This window comes from Callionymus lyra, chromosome 4, assembly GCF_982586985.1.
Source record: "Callionymus lyra chromosome 4, fCalLyr1.hap1.1, whole genome shotgun sequence".
Classification (NCBI taxonomy): Eukaryota; Metazoa; Chordata; class Actinopteri; order Syngnathiformes; family Callionymidae; genus Callionymus; species Callionymus lyra.
Genome location: NC_141821.1, coordinates 3,168,288 through 3,191,468, shown reverse-complemented (window position 1 = coordinate 3,191,468; position 23,181 = coordinate 3,168,288). Strand labels below are relative to the sequence as shown.

General features: G+C 39.7%; 1 protein-coding gene across 8 annotated transcripts in view; it reads right to left on the bottom strand.

Annotated features, from left to right (window-relative positions):
* abi1a (abl interactor 1a) overlaps positions 1-23,181 on the bottom strand; it is a 68,807-nt gene that overhangs the window by 24,584 nt on the left and 21,042 nt on the right. For all 8 annotated transcript variants that reach the window (XM_087788448.1, XM_087788450.1, XM_087788449.1 and 5 more), the window contains exon 3: positions 3,222-3,398. In XM_087788448.1, the coding sequence (XP_087644574.1) occupies positions 3,222-3,398 (177 nt within the window). The remainder of the gene's footprint in view (positions 1-3,221; positions 3,399-23,181) is intronic.

Here is a 23,181-nt window from a genome sequence, read left to right as displayed (position 1 = left end):
TATCCAATTTTTAAAATTAAACTATTAGAAAAGAGACTTTAATAAAGAAACTAATTATATATATTTAAAACTACATATTTTAATGCTTAAAAAAACAACATTTCAATAAAAAAACGTGATGTGAAATGTTCAGGTCAACCACTAAATATTCTGAGGATCTAACGTATCTTTCTCATGGTTATGGAGGAAACTTCTCTCCATCTCATCATGAGAAGAAGCGACAGATCTATTGATCTTCTCTCCATCTAGTCCCGAGAAGAAGCTACAGATCTATTGATCTTCTCTCCATCTCGTCATGAGAAGAAGCTACAGATCTATTGAACTTCTCTCCATCTCATCATGAGAAGAAGCTACAGATCTATTGAACTTCTCTCCATCTAGTCCCGAGAAGAAGCTACAGATCTATTGAACTTCTCTCCATCTCATCATGAGAAGAAGCTACAGATCTACTGATCTTCTCTCCATCTCATCATGAGAAGAAGCTACAGATCTATTGAACTTCTCTCCATCTCATCATGAGAAGAAGCTACAGATCTATTGAACTTCTCTCCATCTAGTCCCGAGAAGAAGCTACAGATCTATTGAACTTCTCTCCATCTCATCATGAGAAGAAGCTACAGATCTATTGAACTTCTCTCCATCTAGTCCCGAGAAGAAGCTACAGATCTATTGAACTTCTCTCCATCTCGTCATGAGAAGAAGCTACAGATCTACTGATCTTCTCTCCATCTCGTCATGAGAAGAAGCTACAGATCTATTGAACTTCTCTCCATCTCATCATGAGAAGAAGCTACAGATCTACTGATCTTCTCTCCATCTCGTCATGAGAAGAAGCTACAGATCTACTGATCTTCTCTCCATCTCGTCATGAGAAGAAGCTACAGATCTATTGAACTTCTCTCCATCTCATCATGAGAAGAAGCTACAGATCTACTGATCTTCTCTCCATCTCGTCCTGAGAAGAAGCTACAGATCTATTGAACTTCTCTCCATCTCATCATGAGAAGAAGCTACAGATCTATTGAACTTCTCTCCATCTCATCATGAGAAGAAGCTACAGATCTATTGAACTTCTCTCCATCTCATCATGAGAAGAAGCTACAGATCTATTGAACTTCTCTCCATCTCGTCATGAGAAGAAGCTACAGATCTATTGAACTTCTCTCCATCTCATCATGAGAAGAAGCTACAGATCTACTGATCTTCTCTCCATCTCGTCCTGAGACGAAGCTACAGATCTATTGAACTTCTCTCCATCTCATCATGAGAAGAAGCTACAGATCTACTGATCTTCTCTCCATCTCGTCATGAGAAGAAGCTACAGATCTATTGATCTTCTCTCCATCTCATCATGAGACGAAGCTACAGATCTATTGAACTTCTCTCCATCTCATCATGAGAAGAAGCTACAGATCTATTGAACTTCTCTCCATCTCGTCATGAGAAGAAGCTACAGATCTATTGATCTTCTCTCCATCTCGTCATGAGAAGAAGCTACAGATCTATTGAACTTCTCTCCATCTCGTCATGAGAAGAAGCTACAGATCTATTGAACTTCTCTCCATCTCGTCATGAGAAGAAGCTACAGATCTATTGATCTTCTCTCCATCTCATCATGAGAAGAAGCTACAGATCTATTGATCTTCTCTCCATCTCGTCATGAGAAGAAGCTACAGATCTATTGATCTTCTCTCCATCTCGTCATGAGAAGAAGCTACAGATCTATTGATCTTCTCTCCATCTCGTCATGAGAAGAAGCTACAGATCTATTGAACTTCTCTCCATCTCATCATGAGAAGAAGCTACAGATCTATTGAACGTCTCTCCATCTCGTCATGAGAAGAAGCTACAGATCTATTGATCTTCTCTCCATCTCGCCATGAGAAGAAGCTACAGATCTATTGAACTTCTCTCCATCTCATCATGAGAAGAAGCTACAGATCTATTGAACGTCTCTCCATCTCGTCATGAGAAGAAGCTACAGATCTATTGATCTTCTCTCCATCTCGCCATGAGAAGAAGCTACAGATCTATTGAACTTCTCTCCATCTCGTCATGAGAAGAAGCTACAGCTCTATTGAACTTCTCTCCATCTCGTCATGAGAAGAAGCTACAGATCTATTGATCTTCTCTCCATCTTGTCATGAGAAGAAGCTATAGCTCTATTGAACTTCTCTCCATCTCATCATGAGAAGAAGCTACAGATCTATTGAACTTCTCTCCATCTCGTCATGAGAAGAAGCTACAGATCTATTGATCTTCTCTCCATCTCGTCATGAGAAGAAGCTACAGATCTATTGAACTTCTCTCCATCTCATCATGAGAAGAAGCTACAGATCTACTGATCTTCTCTCCATCTCGTCCTGAGAAGAAGCTACAGATCTATTGAACTTCTCTCCATCTCATCATGAGAAGAAGCTACAGATCTATTGAACGTCTCTCCATCTCGTCATGAGAAGAAGCTACAGATCTATTGATCTTCTCTCCATCTCGCCATGAGAAGAAGCTACAGATCTATTGAACTTCTCTCCATCTCATCATGAGAAGAAGCTACAGATCTATTGAACGTCTCTCCATCTCGTCATGAGAAGAAGCTACAGATCTATTGATCTTCTCTCCATCTCGCCATGAGAAGAAGCTACAGATCTATTGAACTTCTCTCCATCTCGTCATGAGAAGAAGCTACAGCTCTATTGAACTTCTCTCCATCTCGTCATGAGAAGAAGCTACAGATCTATTGATCTTCTCTCCATCTTGTCATGAGAAGAAGCTATAGCTCTATTGAACTTCTCTCCATCTCGTCATGAGAAGAAGCTACAGATCTATTGATCTTCTCTCCATCTCGTCATGAGAAGAAGCTACAGCTCTATTGAACTTCTCTCCATCTCGTCATGAGAAGAAGCTACAGATCTATTGAACTTCTCTCCATCTCATCATGAGAAGAAGCGACAGATCTATTGATCGTGCAGCAGATGGACAGAACGGGGGGAGGAGCAGCAACATCTAATAGAAACATCTAATCTGGTAGAGAAACATCTCGCAGATGCATCTCACAGCTGGTTACACTCATGTTCTGAGAGCGGCGTGATGTAATCTTCTCCACCCACGTGCTCCATCAGCCCACACGCTCAGGAACATTCCTGCAGGGTCTGGCTGCAGATGAGTGGGAGCTCCAGGACAGGAGGACGAGAACGAGAAGAAACAGTCGTTTTATTTCTCACCTTCACGCCGTGGCCCACGTCGTCCAGCACGGTGTAGTCGATGGGCTTCCTGATGTACCTGACGGGGCGCTCCATGTTGCCGGGGGCGATGATCTTGTGGGTCCTCGCCGTGTTCTTGTTGGTGGTCAGGATGCCGATCTCGCGGCGGGCCACCTTCTCCTTGTGGATGTCCACGGTCTGGAGGGAACACGAGAGAACAAGGGTCAGGAGGACGTTCGATGAATCCAGAATCAAGAGGTTTTGTTCGTCCATCACGTTGTCACGACAACGTAATGTCATTAAAAACGTTAAGAAGAAATAAATGAGATATACTGTATATAGTGAGAAACCAAACCCTGCTTGTCATCAACAGTAGGGGGCGCTCTCTCGTAACCTGGAAGAGCTTTTTATTGTGCAGTCGGCCCGATTTAAACTTCACACTCGTTTCAAGTGGATCAGAAACTGGGTCGACATCAAGTTAAGAGAGAAAACAACGAATGAAAAACGTTTTCAAACTCAGCATAAAAATAATGTTCAGAGAGAAAACCTTTCCTTCATATGATATATACATACATATATATATATATATACATATATATACTAGGGCTGTAAGAAAATATTGATCAACTTAAATATAGATTCGTTTTTTTTTTGCAGTGGTTTATATTTGAATTAAAATATATATAAAATACAATTATTCCATTTCTTCAATCAACATGCATATACTGGCATTCGTTCATGTTTTTGTCTTCTTCACCTCCAACATTCTTGACTCTTCATCTCTTCTTCTGATACTTCACTTCTCACAAACTCTGACGTACAACTCAGTTATTACTAACTTATAATCTTTCCAGGAATCAAACTTGCTGCATAAATCCAGGTTTTCATTTTCATACGTGTGATTCTTTTACAAAACCTCAAGAACCAAACATGAGAGATTTAAACTCAAATGTTAATTCTACTTCAACTCTGCAATCTGGGTCACAGAGTCTGGTTTTGCCGGACCGGGGTCACCCAGACCGGGTCACTCGGCCAGAATCAATCCAGACACAGTCACACTCGAACATTTCCTACCAACGGACTGACCGTTAAGAAACGACTCGGCCGTGACAGTCGTGTCATAAAACATCAACCGATCAGAGCCCGAGGCTCTTGTTCGTCTTCCAGAAAGAACATGATGTCGTCGGCGTATAAAGACGCTCAGAACAGCCTGAACTGGAACAACTGCTCGGATTTTACGCTTTACTTTGAAATTAAATAAGTGTTTGATGAATGAAATCAAAGTTTTATCAACACATGTATCAAGAAGAAATTAAAATATATCATCTTGTCAGGCATATGTGGTATTTATAACAATGGTAAATAAAATAAAACTAAATGCAAAACGTCAAAAAAGTCAAAAGAATTCAAAAATATCAAACAAAATAACGGTCATATTAATAAGAGATAAAGAGAAGGATGTTGCTTTTGAATGTTGATTAATTAAAAGAAAACATAATAAAAGTGAGATTGTGAATTAATAAATTCAAGGTAAGGTTCAACTATGATGTAGAAAGTCAGTACTTATTTAAAAATGAGGTGGTTTTTGGTGGTCAAAGTGAGAAAGGAAGATAACACAACAACAAATTACACAAAAAAAATCAATTAAAAAAAGGAGTATTTAGGGATAAACATCATCTAAGATGGAAATTAAACAACAAGTTTAGCAGAAATAGAGGCGGAATAGACGAATAGAAAGAAGCATCATCACTTACTCAATAATACACAAAAGGTAACATTTCATCATAATACTCATGAATACTCATGTAGTACTTGACGCACGTCAAAGAGTAGTTCTATGCTGTGTCTCAATCTTCTCTTAGTGCACTTAAAGTTAGTATCATCAGGATAGTGTACGTACTAACTAGGAACTAATCCTCCACAGATAGTATGTATCAAATCAAACTCTGCTGCTACACACTAACAGGAAATGACGCGACAGCTTCTTCTACTACTATTAAACATTGATTTCAACCAGCTGTAGGAACACTATCGCCACCTGCTGGCAGCTCGTTTCATTTCAAGAAATATGAGAAATATTGACAAGATATTTACGCCGGTATCAGCAGCGAAGACGTGTCGTCCTCATACTGCTGCTGAAAATACACCTGGAAGTATATAAACACATATATATATATATATATATATATATATATATGATGTAACTTCCGTTTACAACGTCAACGTCACTAAGATGGAGTCGTTTAGTGTAGAAAGTGTCCATCGATACACACTCAGTTTTGTGTGTGTTCAAGTATTTCAGTGTACATGGAGCACTACATTTCACACACTAAGAATTGAGTCGCACTTATGCAGTAAAAATACTAACTTTAAGTACACAAGTATGTGATTTGAGACACGGTTCTAGTCTTTCATGACCGACAAACACTCACTGCAGATTCCAACTGTTCTCCGAACGTTGCCATGACAACCGCAAACTGGTTCATGAAAAGTTCTCTCCATTCTCGCCAACACTTTAATCTTCGCCTCCATCTTCAGACCAGAGAAGAGAATCTCTGAGCGACGACATCCGAGAGAGAGACGTGGAGGCCGTGATGAACTGAAGACAGTCGTGAGGAAATATGACGTAAAGTGTGTTTCGTGGTCGCCGCTCACTCCGGGGAAAACACTCGTCTTTAGAATGACAGCCGAGGGACGAGCGAACGTATTTGATGCTCCGAGAGTTACTCATCCGTGAGAGCGACGTCGACCTTCTCCTCAGAGTTCAACTCGTCTCCATTGTTTCGCTCGCACTTTAAAACCACTTTCTTCATCCCTCGCTCTACGAACACATGAGACTCTCGTCTTCTTCTCTTTAACGCTCGTTGAAAAGCAACATGACAGGATCAGCAGAATTCTACGAGTTTCATTTTCTTATCTGGAAACATCGTCTTCAGGAAGGAACCGTCGCCGACGTGGGCAGTGACAGCTCGTCAACTTCCTGTACGTCAACCATGAGTGACGGGCGGTAATATCGCAGTAATATCGCAGTAATATCGCAGCATATATTCATTTACTCGAGGAAGAACCGAGTTTCATCAAAGTGAATGTGCGTCGACTTCTATAGGTGATCTTTACCACGACTCCCTCATCCAATATGTATTCTTCATATATATTGCAGTATCAGCAGGAAAAGCTATAGGAGCTTCCAGGTTTAGTGGAAGCTCTGGACTGGAGTTGAACCAACGACTGGATCAGAACTGTAGCAGAATTCAAAGCCTATAATTAACCAATAATGATTTATTTTTTTACGCTTCCATGACTTTGATATTCTGAGTATTTTTACTTGTGAACACTGAAGATACAGATGAACCTAAATATTGAAGAAAAATACTCATAATGTTGTTAATATTCAAAAAGGTATTGTTGGTATATTTCAATAAAGCATGTATAGAATAAAATAACAACATTTAAACAAACAATTAACACGCGAATATTCACTGAATTTGTTCGTGTGTTGCTATTAAACTTCCGGCCTCTAGATGGCAGCAGTCATTACATCCTCCACAGCAAATGGAAGAATGATGACTGAGGACAAGAGGATACAGTGAGTCCATACTACACATATACACTTGTTACTACACTATCACAACACCAGAGTCAAGTACTGGACAATACTACACATATATACTTGTTACTACACTATCACAACACCAGAGTCAAGTACTGGACAATACTACACATATATACTTGTTACTACACTATCACAACACCAGAGTCAAGTACTGGACAATACTACACATATATCCTTGTTACTACACTATCACAACACCAGAGTCAAGTACTGGACAATACTACACATATACTGTATACTTGTTACTACACTATCACAACACCAGAGTCAAGTACTGGACAATACTACACATATATACTTGTTACTACACTATCACAACACCAGAGTCAAGTACTGGACAATACTACACATATATACTTGTTACTACACTATCACAACACCAGAGTCAAGTACTGGACAATACTACACATATATACTTGTTACTACACTATCACAACACCAGAGTCAAGTACTGGACAATACTACACATATATCCTTGTTACTACACTATCACAACACCAGAGTCAAGTACTGGACAATACTACACATATACTGTATACTTGTTACTACACTATCACAACACCAGAGTCAAGTACTGGACAATATTACACACATATATACTTGTTACTACACGATCACGATATATAGTATCGTTAACCATGTATCGTGATACATATTGTACCAACTGATTCCTGAGGATAAACATATTTTGATGTACAGGTTGACTCTGATGCATTCGTTTGTATGTCGTATGAAGAGCCAGAGACTCGAACTACAGACGTCCTGTAAGTCCACGTGTTTATCTGAAGTAAACTCTGATGACGTGTGAAACTGACTCATGGCACTGATGCCACTCAGGCTTCCAGCCGCGGGTGTTTCTCACACAACACTCTTGGCAGCACTGACTGGAATATCCATTTCCCAAAAGCTTTTAAGGCTTTCACAGCATCGCGTCACTTGGACTCCCGGGTCGAGCCAGGACTCCAGAACACCTCATCCAGAACCTTCTCGAGACCCTCTTCATCTCGGCGCTCACTGCTGGATCTGGGTCACGCCTGAGAACGGCTGCCAACTTCGTCATCCACACGTTTGCGCCAGACCAGGAAAAATATCGTCAAATGTCCTCTCTCGTCCAACCCGTGAGTCAGAGCAGCTGCTGCTGGAGCCAATCACGTCACAGATCAAGTCATACATGTGTTTGCTGGACAACATTCTGAGAAAAGGTTTAGATCTTTATTCATTAATGGTTTAGTGCCATTTAAAATGACATTATCTGGTAAAATTTGCATTAGGGCTGCACGATGTATCGAAAAATATTGATATCGCGATATTGTCACGCTCTATATACATATGGACAACATGTGATAATTTTTTTTGTATAAATCGATCATTTCTTAAATGTTCACTTCGATCAATCAGTGTCACGTTCTGTAAAGTTGTCAATTTGTACTTCTATGTCTCGTTGTTGTTTACGTCTCCGTCCGTCTGTGAACTGTGCAGCTTGTTAGGCTCGGTTGCTATGGTGACGCGTCTTAGCTCAGTATATCCAGTGAAGTAATACTAACTTATGATCTAGTCAAACACTAGTGATCCAGTGAAGTTATACTAACTTCTGATCTAGTCAAACACTAGTGATCCAGTGAAGTAATACTAACTTATGATCTAGTCAAACACTAGTGATCCAGTGAAGTAATACTAACTTATGATCTAGTCAAACACTAGTGATCCAGTGAAGTAATACTAACTTATGATCTAGTCAAACACTAGTGATCCAGTGAAGTAATACTAACTTATGATCTAGTCAAACACTAGTGATCCAGTGAAGTAATACTAACTTATGATCTAGTCAAACACTAGTGATCCAGTGAAGTAATACTAACGTATGATCTAGTCAAACACTAGTGATCCAGTGAAGTAATACTAACTTAAGATCTAGTCAAACACTAGTGATCCAGTGAAGTAATACTAACTTATGATCTAGTCAAACACTAGTGATCCAGTGAAGTAATACTAACTTATGATCTAGTCAAACACTAGTGATCCAGTGAAGTAATACTAACTTATGATCTAGTCAAACACTAGTGATCCAGTGAAGTAATACTAACTTATGATCTAGTCAAACACTAGTGATCCAGTGAAGTAATACTAACTTATGATCTAGTCAAACACTAGTGATCCAGTGAAGTAATACTAACTTATGATCTAGTCAAACACTAGTGATCCAGTGAAGTAATATTAACTTATGATCTAGTCAAACACTAGTGATCCAGTGAAGTAATACTAACTTATGATCTAGTCAAACACTAGTGATCCAGTGAAGTAATACTAACTTATGATCTAGTCAAACACTAGTGATCCAGTGAAGTAATACTAACTTATGATCTAGTCAAACACTAGTGATCCAGTGAAGTAATACTAACTTCTGATCTAGTCAAACACTAGTGATCCAGTGAAGTAATACTAACTTCTGATCTAGTCAAACACTAGTGATCCAGTGAAGTAATACTAACTTGTGATCTAGTCAAACACTAGTGATCCAGTGAAGTAATACTAACTTATGATCTAGTCAAACACTAGTGATCCAGTCACTCGTCTCTTTCAACCTCCTTTGTTAAAGCAACATATTGTAAGAACTTTTCATCTCGTCTCAGTTGTTTTCTTAGAAGATAACGCTAACGAGCTAAGTTGTTAGCGTCATTTATAAAGTGTTATGTGTGCGTGTACAAGGAGGTGGATTTATTATTGATTCGGTGATATCGCGACGCGCCGGCGGCTCCTCTCTGATGTCGCTCAGTAGTTCCAGTAGGTTTCAGATTCAAAGAAGATGATCTTAAGGTCATAGTTAAAGTATGGGAACTATTTTCCGCTCGAAGCAATGAACGCGTCACAAGCTGGTAAATGTGTAACTAATCCATCGAGAGGTTTGAGCCATGTTTGCGTTTCACAAGTTCACCAAACATTAACTTCTCGTCTCAGACAACGTTCAGAATCAACCGTTATCAACTGGAGACTCTACTTCAGCTGCTGCTCCGTGACCCTCCTGTGATCCAGCTCAGACCGGGGGGTCAGCGTGGGGTCAGGCAGCTCGACGGGTCACGGGGTGAGACGAGACGGAGGCGACGCTTCGGTGAAATAAATCTCTCAAACACAAGGAGTGGAATCTCAGAGAAGATCCCACAGAAACGACCTTCAGACTGATGATGGATCCACAGCGAGCTTCACTGAGGCACATGATCTCAAAACCGCATGTTCAGCACATTGTCCGAAGCGTCAGAAGGAAAAGTGTGGGCGAGTAGAGGATGTAGTGAGTGGAAAATACACACACTTTGTTGGTGTACGTTTAGTGGTCGACGCGCAAACATTACGAGACTTGAAAAATGTCTTGGCAAGAACTGTGAAGCCATATGGTGACATTGTTGGAGGCAGCGCTTGATAGTTTAGCTTCGACGTGAAAGTGATAGAAAAAGACGTTAATGTACTTTATTAAAGTTGAACTAAAGTGTGTATGTGTGTGTGTGTGTGTGTGTGTTTGTGACGTGTGATTCTATTGTATCATCAGTGTGTGTGTGTTTGTGATGTGTGACTCTATTGTATCATCTGTGTGTGTGTGTGTGTGTGAATCCATTGTATCATCAGTGTGTGTGTTTGTGATGTGTGATTCTATTGTATCATCAGTGTGTGTTTGTGAACGTGTGATTCTATTGTATCATCAGTGCGTGCGTTTGTGACGTGTGATTCTATTGTATCATCAGTGTGTGTGTTTGTGACGTGTGATTATATTGTATCATCAGTGTGTGCGTTTGTGACGTGTGATTCTATTGTATCATCAGTGTGTGTGTTTGTGACGTGTGATTCTATTGTATCATCAGTGTGTGTGTTTGTGACGTGTGATTCTATTTTATCATCAGTGTGTGTGTTTGTGATGTGTGATTCTATTGTATCATCAGTGTGTGCGTTGTGACGTGTGATTCTATTGTATCATCAGTGTGTGTGTTTGTGACGTGTGACTCTATTGTATCATCAGTGTGTGTGTTTGTGACGTGTGACTCTATTGTATCATCTGTGTGTGTGTGTGTGTGTTGTTGTTGTGATGTGTGACTCTATTGTATTATCAGTGTGTGTGTGTGTGTGTTGTTGTGATGTGATGTGTGACTCTATTGTATCATCAGTGTGTGTGTGTTGTTGTGATATGTGACTCTATTGTATCATCAGTGTGTGTTGTTGTGATGTGTGACTCTATTTTTACGTATTCTTTTTATAGAAATATTGACATTAGAAAATGATCTTAAGCTCCGCCCACTGAAAAGAAAGAAACTGGCAGCCAGTGAAGAGTTTGAAGGAGAAATGTGAGTTCTTCTACTAGAGCGGCTCAGAATTCTCAGAGTTTTGTATGAACTACAGGTGAGACACATCCTTCTGGTTTAGACACTATATAAACTGTTTCAATAGTGTAAACGACACAAACTCATGGATTATAACATTTTCCTGAGTTTAGAGATTTTTCTCAGTTGAAGAAAACAGTTTGTGGTCAGTTTTGTTCAGTGTTGAACTAGAGACATGGGTTATTTTCGTCAGGTTATTTTATGAAAATGACAATACATTTGAACATGGTTTAACAATTCATCATCTATAGATTATTATAGGTTTTTTACCGTCTTCAACACTGGGATATAAAGTCTGACCTCATGATGTAAACGTCCTTGAGCAGATCAAATAAAAGTCAAAGATTCATCGTCGTAAACTGATCGTCAACTTCAGCGAGAACATGTCCAGCAGCTGACGCCGCTCTCGTGATTTCATTTGTGTTCAGTTATTCTTAGTGTTCCTAAAATAACCCTCTGAGAATAGCATCTTTGTTTGTGGCAGTTTGTTTGTCGAGAAGAGTCTTTGTTGCCGGAGAGAAGTCAACGGTAGAAGATCATGTTTTTGAAAAAATGCTTCCTATTTTTGGAGCCAGTTTTGCAGAAGAGACGTCAACGAACTAGAAGAAAGAAGAAGATAAATGACGAGATGATGAAGGAGAAGAGACTGGAGGTCTGGACGAACTAGAAGTAGAAGAAGATAAATAACGAGATGATGAAGGAGAAGAGACTGGAGGTCTGGACGAACTAGAGGTAGAAGAAGATAAATAACGAGATGATGAAGGAGAAGAGACTGGAGGTCTGGACGAACTAGAGGTAGAAGAAGATAAATAACGAGATGATGAAGGAGAAGAGACTGGAGGTCTGGACGAACTAGAGGTAGAAGAAGATAAATAACGAGATGATGAAGGAGAAGAGACTGGAGGTCTGGACGAACTAGAAGTAGAAGAAGATAAATGACGAGATGATGAAGGAGAAGAGACTGGAGGTCTGGACGAACTAGAGGTAGAAGAAGATAAATAACGAGATGATGAAGGAGAAGAGACTGGAGGTCTGGACGAACTAGAGGTAGAAGAAGATAAATAACGAGATGATGAAGGAGAAGAGACTGGAGGTCTGGACGAACTAGAAGTAGAAGAAGATAAATGACGAGATGATGAAGGAGAAGAGACTGGAGGTCTGGACGAACTAGAAGTAGAAGAAGATAAATAACGAGATGATGAAGGAGAAGAGACTGGAGGTCTGGACGAACTAGAGGTAGAAGAAGATAAATAACGAGATGATGAAGGAGAAGAGACTGGAGGTCTGGACGAACTAGAAGTAGAAGAAGATAAATGACGAGATGATGAAGGAGAAGAGACTGGAGGTCTGGACGAACTAGAGGTAGAAGAAGATAAATGACGAGATGATGAAGGAGAAGAGACTGGAGGTCTGGACGAACTAGAGGTAGAAGAAGATAAATGACGAGATGATGAAGGAGAAGAGACTGGAGGTCTGGACGAACTAGAAGTAGAAGAAGATAAATGACGAGATGATGAAGGAGAAGAGACTGGAGGTCTGGACGAACTAGAAGTAGAAGAAGATAAATGACGAGATGATGAAGGAGAAGAGACTGGAGGTCTGGACGAACTAGAAGTAGAAGAAGATAAATGACGAGATGATGAAGGAGAAGAGACTGGAGGTCTGGACGAACTAGAAGTAGAAGAAGATAAATGACGAGATGATGAAGGAGAAGAGACTGGAGGTCTGGACGAACTAGAGGTAGAAGAAGATAAATGACGAGATGATGAAGGAGAAGAGATTGGAGGTCTGGACGAACTAGAAGTAGAAGAAGATAAATGACGAGATGATGAAGGAGAAGAGACTGGAGGTCTGGACGAACTAGAGGTAGAAGAAGATAAATGACGAGATGATGAAGGAGAAGAGACTGGAGGTCTGGACGAAATAGAAGAAAGAAGAAGATAAATGACGAGATGATGAAGGAGAAGAGACTGGAGGTCTGGACGAACTAGAAGAAAGAAGAAGATAAATGACGAGATGATGAAGGAGAAGAGACTGGAGGTCTGGACGAACTAGAAGAAAGAAGAAGATAAATGACCAGATGATGAAGGAGAAGAGACTGGAGGTCTGGACGAACTAGAGGTAGAAGAAGATAAATAACGAGATGATGAAGGAGAAGAGACTGGAGGTCTGGACGAACTAGAGGTAGAAGAAGATAAATGACGAGATGATGAAGGAGAAGAGATTGGAGGTCTGGACGAACTAGAAGTAGAAGAAGATAAATGACGAGATGATGAAGGAGAAGAGACTGGAGGTCTGGACGAACTAGAGGTAGAAGAAGATAAATGACGAGATGATGAAGGAGAAGAGACTGGAGGTCTGGACGAAATAGAAGAAAGAAGAAGATAAATGACGAGATGATGAAGGAGAAGAGACTGGAGGTCTGGACGAACTAGAAGAAAGAAGAAGATAAATGACGAGATGATGAAGGAGAAGAGACTGGAGGTCTGGACGAACTAGAAGAAAGAAGAAGATAAATGACCAGATGATGAAGGAGAAGAGACCTGAGGTCTGGACGAACTAGAAGTAGAAGAAGATAAATGACGAGATGATGAAGGAGAAGAGACTGGAGGTCTGGACGAACTAGAAGAAAGAAGAAGATAAATGACGAGATGATGAAGGAGAAGAGACTGGAGGTCTGGACGAACTAGAAGAAAGAAGAAGATAAATGACGAGATGATGAAGGAGAAGAGACTGGAGGTCTGGACAAACTAGAGGTAGAAGAAGATAAATGACGAGATGATGAAGGAGAAGAGACTGGAGGTCTGGACGAACTAGAAGTAGAAGAAGATAAATGACGAGATGATGAAGGAGAAGAGACTGGAGGTCTGGACGAACTAGAAGTAGAAGAAGATAAATGACGAGATGATGAAGGAGAAGAGACTGGAGGTCTGGACGAACTAGAAGTAGAAGAAGATAAATGACGAGATGATGAAGGAGAAGAGACTGGAGGTCTGGACGAACTAGAGGTAGAAGAAGATAAATGACGAGATGATGAAGGAGAAGAGACTGGAGGTCTGGACAAACTAGAAGTAGAAGAAGATAAATAACGAGATGATGAAGGAGAAGAGACTGGAGGTCTGGACGAACTAGAAGTAGAAGAAGATAAATGACGAGATGATGAAGGAGAAGAGACTGGAGGTCTGGACGAACTAGAGGTAGAAGAAGATAAATGACGAGATGATGAAGGAGAAGAGACTGGAGGTCTGGACGAACTAGAAGTAGAAGAAGATAAATGACGAGATGATGAAGGAGAAGAGACTGGAGGTCTGGACGAACTAGAAGAAAGAAGAAGATAAATGACCAGATGATGAAGGAGAAGAGACTGGAGGTCTGGACGAACTAGAGGTAGAAGAAGATAAATAACGAGATGATGAAGGAGAAGAGACTGGAGGTCTGGACGAACTAGAAGTAGAAGAAGATAAATGACGAGATGATGAAGGAGAAGAGACTGGAGGTCTGGACGAACTAGAGGTAGAAGAAGATAAATGACGAGATGATGAAGGAGAAGATATGACTGAGCTGGTGCACCTTCTTCACTCTTATATTATCTCTGGTATGAAGAGTTTTTATAACACTTTCTAGTTTTATGTGTATTTTTTTATTATGTATATAATCTTTATATTTCACATGTAACTGAATAAATATTCAAACATTTCATTCAATATTTACTCCATGAAAAGGTTGAATCCTTTTAGTTTTTGTTTTTTTTATAATTGAAAGAACAAATTTGATTATTTAAGAAAAGGTTTTTTTGTTTTACACGTAGAGTTTAGATTAGATTTGATTCGCTTGACTTTATAAAGAAATGAGTTTGTAGTTCACAGCAGCGTTAAGTTTCATCAAAGCAAGAACTAGAACAAAGTGCAAATAGATAACAAAGTGCAAATAAAGAGCATCAATTAAATTAAATAACACAAAGACCTAAAAGGATACAAACATAGAATAATATCATCTTTTCACTTCTGCCCTCAGACTCAGAATTAAACAATCTAATAAGATGAGGAATGAATGAGTTCCTGAGTCTATTAGTGTTGCATCATGGGAGGAGCATTGTTCAGAGGATGATGTCATCATCATGATGGACAGTAGTTTGATATTCTAATTCAAATACTTCAATAATACTTCTATATTTCTCAATATGGAGCTTTTTAAATTCAATATAAAAATGTTATGATAGAATAATACAGACAAAACCAACAGAATACAGAGATACTTTATCAGCCTTCAGCGAAACCTTAACGTCAAAGATGGAATTAAAAAAGCTACGATTTTGAAAATATTGAACTTATCCTTTAAATTTGATATTATTTGTTACTTTTATTCGAATATCAAACTCTGTGTTAAACACATTCGATTTCTAAAAATAAAGTGATTTAAAGATTCGACATTTGAATTTAGAAAATCTTGAATTCTATTATTTCAAAAAAATAATACAATAAACAATAAACAATAAAAACAGTGTAAAAGTAAAATGAACCTGAAGGACAACATGACGGTCAAAGACCTGCAGACTCATTTTAAAGCACCAGGGTCATAGTTCGTCCTCGACTGAGCACTAGAGGCGACGCGTCAGAACAGGCCGACCCATGAATAAAAAAAAACAAAGCATGATGGGAAAACACATCACTGAGGAAATGATTTAATGTAACGGCTGGAGTTGTTAAGTAGGAAAGTACTTACAGAGGATCGATCAATAAACATTATTTCTGTCCACGAGACGTTGCATGAAGACTGATGATGATGAAACACTGACACCATCAACAGATAACGTTTGAAAATAGTTTCATTAAAATGCACCAGTTTTATTAACATTTATGGTTGATTACATGTACAATAACTTCAATCTTTGATTTTTTATGAAAATCTTAAGCTTCAAACTTGAGTATGTTTTTTACTATGAAGTTACTTTTGTTTACTTATTATTCAATCAAAGGAATATTTTCCTACAAATAAAAAAGTTTTTAATCAATGAAAAAATGTTGCTTAAATCCCCAAAAGTGTTGGAAAAGGTTTTTTTTTATAAATAGAAACTGTTTTCAACGATTGAAGCAGTTTTTTTTTGTATTATGGGATATTTTCTCTTGATGATTCTCCTGGCACGACATGATCTTGATTGAGAGAAAAATGGATGAACTGATGTACATCTATATAGTTACTATTTCAATATTCAACTGCACTGTGTCCATTTTTTTAAGCTGGGGGTTCAAAATCATATATTATATTTTAATCATAGTTTTTTATGGAGTATATTTTAATAAAGTGTGTGTAAAATGATGACGTGTTTATTTTTTATTTAACGTACAAATATTCACGACGTGAGACGGCCATTAGACGGCAGCAATCATTACGTCATTACATAAGGACCAATGACATCATGCGAAATCCTGGTGATGACTGAGGACAAGAGGATACCGACGACTGAAGCTGATGACTTTTTTCTGTTTTTTTCGACTTCGACACTAGTGATCTACAACAAGTTCCCTGGAGTCGGAACAATGCAAATATACAACGAGGAAAAAGATTGGCTTCATAGAGAGAGAGAGAGAGAAAGAGAGAGAGAGCAACAGATAGGAAGAGAGAGAGAGAGAAAGAGAGAGAGAGAGAGCGACAGATAGAAAGAGAGAGAGAAAGAGAGAGAGAGAGAGAAAGAGAGAGAGAGCGACAGATAGAAAGAGAGAGAGAGAGAAAGACCACCACGGAGTGAGACAAACAGTCACAGAGAGAAAAACCTCCTTCATTTCCTTCCTGGAAGTTTTCCAGACCTTCTCCACAGGAGTTCAGGCCAGCACTGCAGTGCACACACACACACACGCGCACACACACGCACACACGCACACACGCACACGCGCACACACGCACACACGCACGCACACACACACACACACAATGTTCCTGTCCTGGTCCACACAGAAGAACCAGCTCTGCTACTGTACGTCCTCTGAATGTAAAAATATAATAAAACAATCAGACTCGTGTCAGGCGTGGATCAGAAGTTAATCTCCTGACGTTGATGTCCGAGGATCACATCTGTCAGGACTGTTTACAGTAGACGTTTGATTTCACATCAGTGACTGGAATGACGTCACAACAGACCTTAAACCAACTAAAGGAAGTGAAATTTGGGGCAAAATACACGACTAAATATGAGCTATTTTTAAACATTTATTTCATCAGATCTTTACTCATTTCATGACCTCTTTGAATACGATTAATTCATATTCAGTAATAGTTTGTACATTTATTAATCACATGTTCAAGTAACAATGTTTTATTTGGTACTAGTTTTCATACACTATCATTACGTCATCATTCACACACAGTACTACATATGTAATCATACTGTGTGGAGCTACAGACCATAACCTCAAAGTTTCTTGAGCGTGTGATTTACAACAGATCAACTTTTACACAACGACACACACACACCTCACTCATGGTGACAACACAACAACAACAACGCCCATGACTGCTCTATTAAGTGAAGCATGACTAGTCACACAATACTGTAGTTAAATTAAGGCTAAATTAAAGCATGTGATCATTTATAATGTTTTATTGTATAAATCAAGTATTTCTTAAATGATCACTTCGACCAATCAGTGTCACGTTCTGTAAAGTTGTCAATTTGTACTTCTATGTCTCGTTGTTGTTTACGTCTCCGTCCGTCTGTGAACTGTGCAGCTTGTTAGGATCGGTTGCTATGGCGACGTTATACTAACTTCTGATCTAGTCAAACACTAGTGATCCAGTGAAGTAATACTAACTTATGATCTAGTCAAACACTAGTGATCCAGTGAAGTAATACTAACTTCTGATCTAGTCAAACACTAGTGATCCAGTGAAGTAATACTAACTTATGATCTAGTCAAACACTAGTGATCCAGTGAAGTAATACTAACTTATGATCTAGTCAAACACTAGTGATCCAGTGAAGTAATACTAACTTATGATCTAGTCAAACACCAGTGATCCAGTGAAGTAATACTAACTTATGATCTAGTCAAACACTAGTGATCCAGTGAAGTAATACTAACTTATGATCTAGTCAAACACTAGTGATCCAGTGAAGTAATACTAACTTCTGATCTAGTCAAACACTAGTGATCCAGTGAAGTAATACTAACTTATGATCTAGTCAAACACTAGTGATCCAGTGAAGTAATACTAACTTATGATCTAGTCAAACACTAGTGATCCAGTCACTCGTCTCTTTCAACCTCCTTTGTTAAAGCAACATATTGTAAGAACTTTTAATCTCGTCTCAGTTGTTTTCTTAGAAGATCCTGAACTTCCAAACAAACCTGTCCGTCTTCAGCGTATGCTAACGAGCTAAGTTGATAGCGTAATTTATAAAGTGTTGTGTGTGTGTGTACAAGGAGGTGGATTTATTATTGATTTGGTGATATCACGACGCGCCGGCGGCTCCTCTCTGATGTCGCTCAGTTTTGGCGGGAAACCAATGCAAGTCTCATGACACGGAGCGTTATAAGAGATATTTTTATACCATCATGTCGACACCGAAGCACGTAAATATCGCATCGTTTTCCTTCTATACACTACCGGACGTCCACTAGTACTAGCTCGTGCGTGCGGCTACATTTTGAATGCACATATTTCCAATACCATGCAGCCTTGATTTAAATTCAACGAGTCCATGTTTCTATCGTCACTGCCAATATCGCGTGATTGGTTGGCTGGGCGGCAAAGCATTCCAGGAGCCGTTCATTACACCGTCAGTGAGAGGGTCGTTTGAGCGACGTTGGCAAGTTGAATAAATGTTTGTAAATAAATGTTGTGAATACAAACAAGTGACTATTGTCTATGAACTTAAAATGTTTGATAGTATTTGAAGGCCCTGAGTACAACTGAATACTGTACTTCCTCACTTAGAACCTCTGACTGTCCAGCAGATGTTTGACCGTTCAAGGCTCTCTCGGCTTCTGTTGTTCAAACTCATCCCTGGAATATAAATCCTTCTGTAACAATACGTCACTCCTGTCGGGTCCGAGCCAAGGTTTACTCAAGAGAGCGAGCGCCGGCTCCGTCTGTCCCGGGTCACTGATGCGGGGTTTACATAATCGCCATGGCAACAGAGTAGCACTCTGCTGGGACAAAGCCTTCGAGAGAGTTTTGCCAGATTTTAACAGCAACAATGAAAGTTTCATGTGCGTCGCGAGGAGAATAATTCACGGCGGAGAGTGTGACAGATTCTCAACGCCACTCGTTCTTTCTTCCGCCCGTTTGGACAAAGCTCTCGCTGTTCGCATCCTCTTCACACGCAGCACAAGGTGGATACCACTGTTCTGATGACTTCTTAAATGTATCGGCATCGTTCATCTGAGCAGCATGTGTGTGTCCATAGAATCTTCTGATGTGTGTCACGATTAGGCCTTTAAAATATTAATGATATTTAGATATTATTTTGACCATATTCAACTGAACTCAATTGATTTAAAGTAGTTTTTTTTTTTTTTTTTTTTTTTTTTTTTAAATCAAAGTTCTTTTTATGGTTTATATTTCAATGAAGTGTGTGTAAAATAATATTCAATTTTATTTACATTCATGCAAATATTCACATATATTATAATATTCGCGTTTGTTCAATTTTGTGTTTCAATTAAACTTCTGGACGCTAAACGACACTAGTCAACAAGTCCTCTGCAGCTAGAAGAACACTAAAGTCCCACCAGATCCCGGCGACGACTGAGGACAAGAGGATACAGATAGTCACTACTTCGTCAAGAGTCATGCAGTCTGTAAATTCTACAACACCAGAGTCAAGTACTGGACAATACTACACATATATACTTGTTACTACACTATCACAACACCAGAGTCAAGTACTGGACAATACTACACATATATATACTTGTTACTACACTATCACAACACCAGAGTCAAGTACTCGACAATACTACACATATATCCTTGTTACTACACTATCACAACACTACACATATATACTTGTTACTACACTATCACAACACCAGAGTCAAGTACTCGACAATACTACACATATATACTTGTTACTACACTATCACAACACCAGAGTCAAGTACTCCATAATACTACACATATATACTTGTTACTACACTATCACAACACCAGAGTCAAGTACTGGACAATACTACACATTTATACTTGTTACTACACTATCACACCACCAGAGTCAAGTACTCCACAATACTACACATATATACTTGTTACTACACGATCACAATACAAGAGTCAAGTACTCCACAATACTACCCATATATACTTGTTACTACACTATCACAACACCAGAGTCAAGTACTGGACAATACTACACATATATACTTGTTACTATACTATCACAACACCAGAGTCAAGTTCTCCACAAAACTACACATATATATACTTGTTACTACACTATCACAACATGAGAGTCAAGTACTCGACAATACTACACATAAATATACCTGCTACTACACTATCACAACACCAGAGTCAAGTACTGGACAATACTACACATATATACTTGCTACTACACTATCACAACATGAGAGTCAAGTACTCGACAATACTACACATAAATATACTTACTACTACACTATCACAACACCAGAGTCAAGTACTGGACAATACTACACATATATACTTGTTACTACACTATCACAACATGAGAGTCAAGTACTCGACAATACTACACATAAATATACTTGCTACTACACTATCACAACACCAGAGTCAAGTACTGGACAATACTACCCATACATATACTTGCTACTACACTATCACAACACCAGAGTCAAGTACTGGACAATACTACACATAAATATACTTGCTACTACACTATCACAACACCAGAGTCAAGTACTGGACAATACTACACATATATACACTTGTTACTACAGTTTAACATACTGTATCGTGAAACTGTCACACACCAGTATTTTGATAGTTACTGTCAAACTGTTTTTCTGTGATAAAAGAGTCATCGTCACATTTCTTCCATCCGTCCTCGTTCTTGTGAGGGAGTGACGACTGGTTCTGGTTCTGGTTCTGAGCCTGGAATCTCCCACACAGCAGAGAACGAACAGTGACAAGTATTTGCAACAAATACACAAGAGGACGACGTGAGAAGACTTCATCCTCCTCCTCCTCCTCCGCGGACAACACCGTGTCCAACTCCATTTCACGCCTTTCTTAGACGCGACAGGACGGTTGCTATGGAAACTCTTCCAGCTGGTGGCGCTATGCTGACCTTGTGTTAGTACCTTTATCGAGTGAAAACCTGACGCAAATATGCCCTTTTTTTTGTTTGTCTTTCCTGTCGGCCCCTGGTCACTGCTGTTGTCATCGATCACATTCCATCTCACTCTCTGACTCTCTGACCCATCAGCGCTCAAGTCCTCCTGGTCCCAACAGTCTAGGAGAGATCCTGACCCTCTACCCCGAGAACACATCCCTGCCAGAGGACGGGCTTAGACGGTGTAGCTACAATATCGTCCCCCCTACAATATCGTCCCTCCTACAATATCGGTCCCCCCTACAATATCGGTCCCCCCTACAATATCGTTCCCCCCTACAATATCGTCCCCCCCTACAATATCGTCCCCCCTACAATATCGGTCCCCCCTACAATATCGTCCCTCCTACAATATCGTCCCTCCTACAATATCGGTCCCCCCTACAATATCGTACCTCCTACAATATCGGTCCCCCCTACAATATCGGTCCCCCCTACAATATCGGTCCCCCCTACAATATCGTCCCTCCTACAATATCGGTCCCCCCTACAATATCGTCCCCCCTACAATATCGGTCCCTCCTACAATATCGTCCCTCCTACAATATCGGTCCCCCCTACAATATCGTACCTCCTACAATATCGGTCCCCCCTACAATATCGGTCCCCCCTACAATATCGTCCCTCCTACAATATCGGTCCCCCCTACAATATCGGTCCCCCCTACAATATCGTCCCTCCTACAATATCGGTCCCTCCTACAATATCGTTCCCTCCTACAATATCGGTCCCCCCTACAATAACGTCCCCCCTACAATATCGGTCCCCCCTACAATATCGGTCCCTCCTACAATATCGGTCCCCCCGACAATAACGTCCCCCCTACAATATCGTTCCCTCCTACAATATCGTTCCCCCCTACAATATCGGTCCCCCTACAATATCGTCCCCCCTACAATATCGTACCCCCACTTCCTACGTGATGACGTCACACGATACATATACGAACGTCTCTTTAAAATATTTTTTATGGGTTAAATAAACGTCAACAGAACGTTTACATGATACTTTTTACCACATAAAACATTTATATTGACAAGAAGACGATCTTATATTGGGGGGTTATTGTAGGGGGGCGATATTGTAGCTACAACGAAATTGTTTTAGGGGGACACCAACGTTTAGTGACATCTTGTGATCGTTCTCTCGTTACATGTATTGACCGTGAGAGCCTCAGAACGTTTTTTTTCCGCTGGTCTTGACTGTATCCTCTCGTCCTCAGTCAGATCTGGGATAAAATGTATGAGTTGAAAGACCAAAGAAATAAATATATATTGTTGTTGTATATGTATAGTTTATGGTGAAAAGAATTTGGATATATATCGTGTATCGATTTCTTCTTCCGTCCGTACGAGACAAACATCAGTGATCGCAGTACAGGGTCAACGATACAATATATTGAAATATATATACTATGATCCGGGATCAGTAGGAATAACTGCATGACTAAAAGTATGTTTAAAAGCTTAACAGCACGAGCGTCAACACAGTGTCAGAAAAAGACGTCATAGACATCACAGTATCTAACAGCACTAGGATGTGATGATGGACAGAATACAACCAAAGACAAGGACGCTTTGTCCACTTGTGAATTTATTTTTGTCTTTTTGTTTTAACTGATCAATGGACGTCTCCGTCCTCCGAACCCATGAGAGACTCTTTGTTCATTTATCTTCTGGACCATCAACAGAAACA